Source organism: Schistocerca gregaria, chromosome X, assembly GCF_023897955.1.
Source record: "Schistocerca gregaria isolate iqSchGreg1 chromosome X, iqSchGreg1.2, whole genome shotgun sequence".
Lineage (NCBI taxonomy): Eukaryota > Metazoa > Arthropoda > Insecta > Orthoptera > Acrididae > Schistocerca > Schistocerca gregaria.
This window is the reverse complement of record NC_064931.1, coordinates 533,777,214-533,789,277: the sequence shown is the minus strand read 5'-3', so window position 1 is coordinate 533,789,277 and position 12,064 is coordinate 533,777,214. Positions and strand designations below refer to the sequence as shown.

Here is a 12,064-nt window from a genome sequence, read left to right as displayed (position 1 = left end):
TTGACCTATATAGCTTCCTGCTTGTCACTACTGTAGTTTTAAACCTACATATGTGTCTTCTATGAACCATGAAATGAGATGCAAAATTTATTAAAATCACTTTGTTTCCAGGTTGGCTTCTTCCCAAAAAATTATGTTCGTGAACTTCCAAATGCATACAACCACAACTTTACATGAGGCAGCTGATTTTCTCAAAGGATTTTTTCCTTGAACCAGTTCTGATGAATGGTGGCAGTTAGTTCTCCATTCCATTAACTAGGATTGCTGCAGAATATGGACAGTAGGCAGAAATTATAGAGGTAGAAGGTGGTTTTTACTATCCACCTGTTTGCAGGTTACTGTGTATTATTTGGTAGTATATCATCCATCAGGAAGGATTCTGTGACTCATTTAAAGTACTGGGTCAAGTATTTCATGTAGATGAACTTCTTCTCAGAAGTAAAAAGATAATTCAACAAACACTCATATGTGTGTTGTAATCATTTGTGTATTGTAATCATTTGTGTGTTGTAATCAGTTTGTGTAAAATATAGAGCATAGAGTAAATGTGAGTGAAAACTAGAAACTACTGAAGATTGTGAGTAAAAATGTTGAATATATATAAAGATTGAATCTCTTGAACCAAGAATTTTGAGACATTCAATGTGTGTATGGTCTATTTAATGTTTGCTTGTATTACTTTGGTGCATTTAATGATTTTACAAAAAACAAAAGCATTTAATGATTTTGCATCAGGTCAATATTTAATGTCTCTGTGTGGATGGCGTATTATATGAGAGGATATGTTTGCTATTTGTAGTATTCCATTACCTGAATTGTGTGGAAGTGTGTAGCAACATTAGGAACAAAAAATGTGTGGAAGTGTGTTGATTGATGTGTAGATGGACAGTGTCCATAAGTTCCACAGCTGCTAAAAATTAAGCTGCTGATTCTATGACTGATAACTATCAAATGAAAAAATGAACATGTTTTTGTGTATGTTAAAATTTCTAATTATCTTAATGCATGGTTGATGTATTTTACCTAGTATCTTGGGTAGTTTGCTCTATATAATACTGTTGTGTGCAAACACTCATATTAGTGAATGAAGTGAACAGACAGAAGGGCAGGTGGATGCCACACAGTTATAAAAGGTGTGGACATGAATTTTCATTTTGTAAAGGTGTGCTGTTGGTAATTCTCAGTTGTTTCTTTGGTTCCTTGTGTTAGTGTTGACTTGTACATAACTGCAAATGGAAAAAAAACTCTGAGTCAAATGAACCTCTCTTTACTGTTTCTACTTTGCCAGCTACTCTAAGCCTTTTATATCTGATTATGCTATGATATATTTCTATGTCTTACATGGAATAAGCAGGCCATTATTTAAGTATGATTTTTTTTCTATTTTCTATTATATCCTTCCCAAACATGGATCCAGTCTTGTGAATATGTTTTCACCATTTCAGAAGTGTATACATGTGACATTAAAACTAAAATGTTGGCTATGTTCTGCTGTATGTAACATAAAGTATACTAGAAATGACTCTTTAGTTAATACTGTAAAGGGAAATGATCCACATGTTCCAGTGTATTCCTTCTTTATCACTCAAATGTGAAGACACCCATAAGATAACAGTTAAAAAGGGCTCCAAACCACATGAGATTAAATGTCTATTGGGAAGCACTTCATGCTGTCTTTGTAAAATGCTAAGTTAATCAAAAGCATACTTTTGTTGGTCATTGGAAGTGAAAATTACTGAACAAATTGTTGTTGGCACATGTGTTAAGAGATCTTTCACTCACCTGCTGAGATATGGGAGGTGTTTGCAAGCACACGCCATAAGGAAGTTCTCCATTCATTTTGATTAACTTGTGTCAGAAGTCAAGCCAAGCCATATTTTTGTTCTGTACTAGATTATCTCTGATGTTAACAGATGCAAGTGATTACTGCATTATATAGTCGCTGAATGTGTTGCAAGTTGCCAACACCTATAATAAAATGTACTGCAAATGAGACACTCATTGGAAACTTATTATCGGTGTGTGCATACATTATTCAAATAGAACTTCATCTAAAAGTTGAAAGAGGAAATTATTGAAAGTCTCCTTTTTTCCCAATTATGTAAGTACTATACTCAAAAATATTTTACTGTAGACTAGAGTATTATTTGTTGACTAGGTTACTTCCACTAGCAGATAACTTCATACACAATCCCTACTCCTAAAATTCACACAGTACTGATTGATGGAGCTCAGTACAACATTCTAAAATTATTATTTCATCTCAGCTCCTGTGGTTTTATCTTTTCGAATACTGGCTATTCATCCATTTGTAATCCTAGTCTGTAATGTGCACATATCAAATCCCATCCATCAGATTGTTTATGCAGGAACAATGAAACTGGCACCAGTAATCAGAAATGTGTTTTTACATGTTGTTCTTCATAAATAAATTTTACCATGATTTTCTCTGTGCATCTTAGTCTTGCATATGGTGATCTTGTGATTAAATATAGTAGTTTGAGCTTTACAATATTGTAAAGTTCTAGGGGGAATACAAACTATGAAAGGAGTAAAAGTAACTGCTCATTGTGTAATTTAAGACATTGATTGGTAAACAGGCTCATAAGCAAGCCCACCCTGGTGATGTATTGTGTCCCTTCTCTTCACCCCCTCCTTCCCTCCCCTTGTAGTTCTCACTTCACCTGGGCTACAGTACCAGGACTCTGTAGCCATCTGGCTCCGCATGTGTGTTTGTCTGTGTGTGTTTTAGAGAGAGAAAGGGAGGGAAACTTACTGAACTACACACACACACCTGCGCACATGCACCCACTCATACACTTTTACGCTGTCTGAGCATTGCAGCCCACTGTGGGTGAGAAATTGTGGCCTTTCCCTTCACCAATCCCCACTCTTCCCTCATTGTTCCTCTCACTCTACCTGACAAAACCTTTCACCTCAGGTGGGCTACAGAATAAGCAATGTGTAACCATCTGGCTGTGTGTGTGTGGGGGGGGGGGGGGGGGGGAGTTTTTAGCAATGTTTTTGACAGCTCAACACCTCACCTCAACTATATAATGAGAGGTTACCTCTACTTCTTCCACTACTTGTAGTTTTTCATTTTTGGCAGTTTTCATATCTGTTATCATGGTGTTGGTATGGGATATATTTATGATATTTCACATTTACTTAACTGGTCTACATATGTGCTATTACCTTATAATTAGACAGTATTACAGTTAAGTTTTATTTACCCTCGATGTTTCTATATCTGCATCTTCACTTTTGCATCATTGTTTAGTTTGGGTGACCGTAAATCATGCAGTGCAACATCCTTTTCTGTCAACTCACTCAATCATCAGTTACGATGTTCTTGCCACTTCCCTTATCAGTTTCTTCACCTTACTGGTTCTTCATTTCTTTACAATTACATAAGTGGATATCCCACCAAATAGTGTCCTGGCTCTTCCATTTGTTTTAACCTCAAAATAGAAAATAATCTTGGAGGTTATATTTTTTGCTCTTCCCATTACCTTTATACATGTCAGTGAGTACTGCCATATCTTCATTTGTCAGACAGTGTAGGCTTTACTCTATGTACTGGCATTTTGTTTAAAAAAAGGGTTTTCATAGTGTATTTATTTGAGACTGATAGCTGTCATGTTCATTACCTGATTATGGCTAAAAAGCATTTGTTTACACTTGCACAGTTTAACAAAGAAGAATTATAATATATCAGATATATCAGAAGTACTCATGATTAGCACGCTCTCAGTATGTTTTTAGAGGTCAGTGCCATGGGAGAGTAACATAATGGTCATAAATTTTTCAACTTAGATCTTTAAGTATCTATGAAATATTTCACCCACCAATGTGTTGATTTTAAGTATCTTAAGTGTTTAGCACTTCCTTTCAGTTAACCTTAACAGTTCATTGACTACATACAAATGAAATTCCATTACTATATGATATCTCTAAATTTGTTCAGACATGAACTACAGTGACACTTGTGTAAGTTTTGAATGTATTATGGATATGAATTTTAAGACAAAATGCTATATTATAAAAGAAACTTCTATTTTACTGTAAGTTGTTCAGTGTCCTGCCATCATGTAGTCTAATAATCGGCCTAGGCTCTTAACCACCAAACACTAAACATTGAAGGTAAACTAACTAATAATTGCATTTTTGATATTGTATGATATTCTGAATCTGATACTCTTCTATGAAAATGAAAATCTGTAAAATAATTAGCAGTATATTCATACTGTAAATTTATCTAATTGGAAATGAAATTAAAGTGAAAAGTAGTCTCAGAGTGATTTTTTCAATAGTTTTAGATATTCATTTTCACATTTTGGCTTTCCATTTCAGTTTAAGTAAATAGGGTTATTAGTGTTGGAAAATTATATATGCTTAAGCTTGACATGTTTCTTGGATTTGTAATTCTAACTACATAAGATAAAATATCAGTTTAAGCAGTACAGTTGAACATTCAGCACCTAGCAGAAGTTACTCATTATATTAATTTTGTGTGGTATTTTCACAATGACATTTTAATCAGGGCTTTTTTTATTCTTGCTAGTGGTCTTTATCCTTTTTTTTATTGTTGTAAAAATATAATATAATGAATTTTGTCCTCACAGTTATTTAAGAAACACATGTAACTCTGCACAGAACTTTGGACTTAATCAAATTCTTATTATTGAAGTAATCAAATTGTTATTGTTGGAGTTTATAACTGTTTAATAAATATGAAGAACTGTTGATAGAATTAAAATGTATGAAGAGGTATAACTTTGAACATTTTAACTGTCATATAATGTTCTCATTCACTGTTGTTAAAGAACAGTTAGTCTTGCTGGACTTTTCTGACACATTTGTGTACACTCTTTCTGACGATTTGAAGCAGAGTTGCAGCTTCCGACCATCTGACTGTTACCATCCATTAGTATCTAGTGAGTTAACCATTGTCAGTAAGTTATTATTAAAAGGTTAATCAATGACAATGTTTCACTGACTGTGATAAAAATAAATAGTCTGTAGCTGTAATGTGTACAAAAAGTTGATCATTACTTTGTAAGAGTTACTATTTCAACAGCATAATAAGACCCATAACTTCCCAAGTGACATCTACACCGTCCCATCTTGACACAAAGAAAAATTTCATGATTGACACATACCATAATTTTTGTCATTGTATCTGATACATCTATGGAATACTACAATAAGTATAACGGAGTTCATGTCATTCTGTTCAACAACATTATTTTCTAGGAAATAATGTACTATGCTACATGTAGTAACAGCCCACACTATTAGCTAAATGTCTCAGTACTGAGAAACATAAAACGCTATAGTTTCAAGCAAATAGACGAAGAATTGGTGATTATTTCTAAATGAATGCCAGTGCTATTTGCATTGTACCATTTGATATTCTGGCAGTTGCACGATATTGTCATCCTATTTCAGTTTCGTAACAGTTTTATAATGTGTGTGTTAAAGCCTCTCTAATATATCAGCAGCGTATGTAATCTTTGTAAATAATAGATGTGTTTATTGCCTTGCATTATGTTTATGAAAGGACATTCTGGTTGAAACAGTAACTTTAAAATCAGTTTCACTACTGAAATGGAGGTAATTTTGTCACACCACACAGTAACTCTCTCCCCCCCCCCCCCCCCTCACCCACCCACCCATTGATTCACACCTCTCTCCGTGTGGGTGGGTGGGAGGGGGGGGGGGCGGATTATGTACTTCTTCCTAACTGCTCCACCAGCATCATGTGCTTTGCTTGTAGTACAGTCTGCCATTTCATGATTTGTCGCTACATTTTGTGGGCGGTACCCAGACAGTTGTCAAATGACCAAGCTAAGAGAGGAAGTTATTTTAAATTTCCGGGAACTGTAGCCATATCTCCACATTCTGAGTGAAATGATCCATAGTGGGTGCAAAATACTTTCAGCTCAACTGAAGACACATCCTCAGGTGATAGATATTCTATTTAGCAACTCATAGCGGAAAGGTAACTGTCTTAGAGCCACTCTTGATGTGAATGCTGGGGAGTGAGTATAAGGCAGCTGCCATTCTGCTATAAGTTGCTAATTAGAATCTCTTATCACCTGAGAAAGCATCTTCAATTGTTGTAAAACTGGTCGTGACTCTAAATAAAAGTATTTTACAGCCACTGTGGATCATTTCATTCAAAATAAGGGAGGAAGATCATGTGCACCATCTGCATCTTATGTGACCTTTGTTTAGTGTGTTATCATATATGATCTGTTTGTGTATCATGTTTTCTGAGATGAAGACTATTAACCAGACATGCATTTGCTTAAATAATGATAGGGAACTGCCTAAAAACCACACTAAAGGTGGCCATTGGAACACCGAACATATGGTTATTAATCTACAACATGAATTCAGTCTTGGTCCAGCTCACCTCCCTTCTTGTAACATAGAATGCTATGCATTAAACTATGTCTGAAGGTCCTTCCCATGGGTGGGTATAGTTGTAAAAATGAAGTTCTCAAAAGAATAGTAGTTTGAGAATTGAAAAATGGGACTATGAGTTGTATAGTGCTCTCACACAATCATCTGGTCAAATAGCGCAAATTATAGTATGTGCTTATAAAACCAGATTATTTTTGACACTTGTTTCTGTATTCATTCTGAGCAAATCTTGAATTTCACATTCCATTTATACAGTAGAATGGAAATCAAAATTTCACCATAACTGTTATTGAAAACAAGCAAACAACTCCCATCACAAAGTCTGGTTTGTTACTGATCATGCTGGATAAATTCTCTATGCATTGCTGTTTTTACAAGTGCCTAGCCCATAAAGCCATATGTAGAGTTTAGAAACTGTGATTCGAATTTTTATAGTAAATGGAATGCTTCATTCACTGATAAAAACACTGGGCAAAATGCAGTGATTATGCACTTAGTTGTTTCAAGACTGAAACAACTGGTTCTGTTATCTAGGTTGCAGAATGGAGTCTGGAATCTGGACTATGCTATGTAATATTCATTCTTTTGGCAGCTGTACCCGACAAATCCTCTATCACCAGTATTAGATGTGCATAAATTATAAATGTCACGCACCCAAGGGTTTACAACCATGGAGCACATTCCAGAAATTATCTGTTACATTTTATCATTGTGAAAAATGTTTATTGTTTGCAGTTTCTCATTATTTTAATAATATATTCAGGATATTTTCTAGCATCTGCTAATTTTGTTGGAAAAATGGGGCGCACATAGCTAAAATAATCTTTGTATTTGGTGAATTTATGCTTAAATACAGTCATTCTGCCAGTATAGGTTGTAAACACCTAAAATCAAAATATGTTACTGTCATGTGTTGTACTGAAATTTTCTGCATGTTAATTAATGTTTGTAAAAAGCATACTCTGGATAAAATGCTCCTTTTGAAGTCATTAGACACTCTTAACAGGACTTACTGCAAATAGATTTATTTTGCTTTTTCGAATAATGCATTTCACTTCATAGTGAAACTTGCAGTCTAGATTCAAATTCAGAATCGTTTCCTTTCAGTTCATTACAGAAAAGAAGCCACATGGAAATATATTTTTGTGCTTATTCTGCGGTAAAATTACCTCCATGCATTAGTAATTATTGTATTTATTCCAGCAGGAAGTTTTATAATAATTTTCTCAATTTCTTAATAATTGCTTGTAGAGAATGTGTGGCAGCTGTTCCTGTACACCGATGACATATCATGTTATTTATGGTATGGTGGAAATTTGTTTCACTTTATTGCCCCATTATCTTAAAAATCTTGTAGTTCATGCAAAATATTGTTTTTAAACAGGATTGAAATTATGCTACACAACATAAAGGCACTCAGAGTGTCCTGCTGGAAAGACTGTTAAATAACAATTTGCAGATGTTTCAAACACATATGTGAATTTTTAGGTAACAAAATGTGCCAAAGCAAATTTATCAAAATATTAATGTTTATTGAATACATATCTTGTACAAATTATTTTGTAATTAGCATAAAATGATGTGCTGTTTGTATAATTACTCCACAGTATTTGTATATCATAATTCACTCACTGCAAATAAAATGATCATCTGGGTAATAGTACTACAACTGATCAGTTTGATATTTTTTGTACACAATGAATTTTAATACCAGTTTGATTTAAGAGTAGACTATTTTTGAGTGACTTACTAAAGTCCATATTTGTAAGGGACAATGCAGTCAAAAGGTGCAAAATACTTTGTAATACAGATTTGTAAATATCTTAGTTCTTTGTTATACATGTACCTGTGTCAGAGTATATATGGAACTGCTTAAGGGTGTGAGTGCTGCAGTGAAAAATTCAACACTGATGCCATTAAAATTTCTTCATACATTTCACAAGAAAAAAATAGGATTTAATGTTGAAGATACTACTGTCTAGAGGAAAATTCCTTGTATTTCATAATATAGACTGCATCTCTCTATAAATTGTTATAGCGGAGTAACAGTGTTGTTAGGTATACTTACAACTCTTGCAATTTCTGGAAGCCATTGTTCATAATCATAGATCGACTTACATTTTATGATTACTGTTGTGAACAACAAAATTATTTTAACTTTACATACAGATACATTGCCTTTCTCTGTTATTATCTTGCCATATTTAAGACATTTGTTTGCTTTTTGGCCTTTCTACTAAACAAGAAGCACTAATTAGTGACAGAGAAAGTATCTTAATCATTAAATATATTTCCTTATTATGTTAAAATCAAAGTAAACTTGCCAGTTACAGATGACAGGAACAAGTACTTGTAGAAAATTTCTTTAAACCTCTATTTTTACTTTGTAATAATTCCAGACCTTCTATCAAACACTGATTCTGCAATCACCTGTGGTTATTAATCAATTTTTGTGTATCTTAACTTCCATTTTAATTTATATTCTTCAAAATTGTTGTATCACTTGTAGAAACTGCTAGATGTACTTAAAACTGTCATACTAAAGTACGTGGAGTTCATAAATACTAAGTCTATTTATCATGTTATGTTGTACATAGCTGAGTTATTTGAATGAGCAGAACTGTTCATGACTATATTACTGTTATAAATTATTGTCTAAGAAATATTGCTGTCAGGCTAAGTCGTCTTTATGAGAGTTACTGTACACCATTGAAATCATATGTTATAATTGATGGTTTGACTAGAATTTTGCAGTTTCTTTTAGTTGATTTTCCCTGTTAAACATGAAAATATGTAGCTCTTCATGTTATGATTAGGTATTTCAGTTAATTACATATAATTTCAGTGGATCAACTTCATTTTACACAATTTGATTAAATATAGTGTGTATTTCCTTGTGAATTTATATAAACTTTATCTAAATGAAACTGGAACTGTATTTCATAGTAACCATCTGCTGAAATAAAATTTTAAGTGTTATATGAAAATGTTTTGTCTTTTCTGTCATAGTGTAATTCATCAAGAAAATAAACTCATTTGAAGAGATGATGGTTTTGAAAATTTGTTCCCGCATCTCGTGGTCGTGCGGTAGCGTTCTCGCTTTCCACGCCCTGGTTTGATTCCCGGCGGGGTCAGGGATTTTCTCTACCTCGTGATGGCTGGGTGTTGTGTGATGTCCTTAGGTTAGTTAGGTTTAAGTAGTTCTAAGTTCTAGGGGACTGATGACCATAGATGTTGAGTCCCATAGTGCTCAGAGCCATTTGAACCATTTGAGCCATTTGAAAATTTGTAGCAGGTGTGGGAACGTGATTTGGTGCTAGGTGTTTCCAGGGATCTTGGTACAGAGGCTTATACCATTGAAAGAACTAATGATGATGCATGTTTTGAAACAGTCTTATATAGTGTATGGTGCAAATATAAAATGAAGTACCTTTGTGTATACCAAGAACTCATTTGTTATTATAATCTTACGAAGTCAATGGGTGGTGGCAGATGTTATAAATATGGTGAATCAAAGATAATGGATAGTCTTGTGTCTGAGTGTATGCTGTGCTAGTTTGCTTGTGTACCAATCCAAGGTTACATCTGATTAGTGGAATAATTTTCATTCCTAGTATATTTGAGAACGCTGCTATTCTGAATGTTAAACATGTCAAGAACACCGTCAGCTGTAATTTCATCCCCAATTTATTGGTTACCAGTTTCAGCATTATAACGGACCATCAGCAGAATCTCTATGCCATATAATGGCAGAATTTCCTCAATGACAACTATATGTATGCCACATTTGAAAATAACCAGCCTTTGCACTAACCCTTGCTCTCACAACAATTGCACACAACGCCACTTCTAAGGAAATTCAGCTGCTATCTGGTATAGAGAGCCTGATGATGATGTACTATAATTCTGAAACTGGTTGCCAATAAATAGGAGGAGAAATTACCGTTGACTGTGGTCTCGACATTTTTAACATACTAATCGGCTGTTGTCCAGCCAGTCAGTTAAGTACAAATGGATGCATCTGAACTGTTCTAATCATTTGTGAATAAAAAGTGTTACAATGGAATAAATATATTGTGAAATGATAATGGTCCTACCTTGTTGAACTAACATTTATATTTAATAAGCCTTAGGATTTACACCACATATAATCTTAATATACAGTTTTATGGACCAACTATTTTTTATATCATTTGCTCCATATTATTATTTTGTGTTATATTAATGAATGTAAGTATGCAAAATAAACTTATCTTAACATTTGTTGCACTACATCAGCAAACACACTCCTTTTTGTTACGTTGTGCCTTTTATAGAATTGGATGAACTGTGTTTTTCATATGCTGATTGAGAGTCCATTTACAGAAACACAATCTGTTGTTTTAATGAAATTTTTGTTTACTTTTCTCTCAGTGGGTTTATTTTTTCTGGATTTAATTACGGTTCTTGTATTGTTAGCAAACAGACTTAATTTCTGACTATAAAAAAATGGGTACAAGAACAATAATTGTTGTTTCAGCATTGGTAGTGGTATCCCTGCAGTTGAAAGATGCCATCTTATCCAGAACAAACTGATTTTGACATCTTGAGATGTCTGATATTCTGCCAGATATCAGTGTCTTTAATGCACAATATTTTTGAAAATGTGACTCTACCTTCATCAGGTACCACCTGAGGTTGACTTTGTAAATGCATGTGAGATGATGCAAAATCGTAAAACACAAGGCAATGTGCCAATGTTAAAACATGGCTGTAGAGTAAACTTTTCAATAGACAATGTGGTGCACAATTTCTTTGAGTGAAGACAGATAACATATAACATGTTGCACACTTCTGAATTTGTATGGCCCTGTAGGAAAATGGAGTTTGCTTCCTGCCTTTGATGATCGTTGGTTCAAATGGCTCTGAGCACTATTGGACTTAACATCTGTGGTCATCAGTCCCCTATAACTTAGAACTACTTAAACCTAACTAACCTAAGGACATCACATACATCCATGCCCGAGGCAGGATTCGAACCTGCGACCGTAGTAGTCGCGCAGTGATGATCATTGGAGGCAGCTGCACTGCCTAGGTTGTCCCAATCTGCAGGGAAAAAATTGTACCCATGAAGCTGAGTATTTCGAGGTAAGGACCCAGTGGTTGGAAATGAATATTTTAGCTGGCTTGAGGCCTTGAATGTGAAAAGTGTATGGGTTATTTGATACCAAACTATTAATGTTTCATAACAAACAACTGCTTGCTTCATTGATTTTTGATGCTACCTATAGAAAGGCTACACATTTGTCTGTGATGTGTCCATGGTGGAGTGTACCACTCTTTACAGTTCATGACTAGTTGAAGATGGTCATCTGGTACCGCACACTGTGGAATTTGAATCCCCGCCAGACGTCATGGCTGTCGAAGACCCATATAGGTCTCTACACCATCGTGCCATAAGCTGTGGTGGCACACACCACCTGTACTGCATTTAGAGTGAGGGCGCCACAGTGGAACACGTGGTTGCAGTGGCCAATAGCTGTGTCCCCGATATAGTACTTATGCGCCTGCCTGTCGCTTAGCCAGCCAGTCTAACCTTGCGTACATCTCAGGACGTATTGCCTCGCATTACACAGCGTATTTACTTTCGTGT

General features: G+C 34.7%; 1 protein-coding gene across 2 annotated transcripts in view; it reads left to right on the top strand.

Annotated features, from left to right (window-relative positions):
* Positions 1-9,478, top strand: part of LOC126299174 (protein vav) — a 177,581-nt gene extending 168,103 nt beyond the window's left edge. For both annotated transcript variants that reach the window (XM_049990940.1, XM_049990941.1), the window contains exon 17: positions 112-9,478. In XM_049990940.1, the coding sequence (XP_049846897.1) occupies positions 112-177 (66 nt within the window). In that variant the 3' untranslated portion in view covers positions 178-9,478. The remainder of the gene's footprint in view (positions 1-111) is intronic.
* The last annotated feature ends 2,586 nt before the right edge of the window (positions 9,479-12,064 follow it).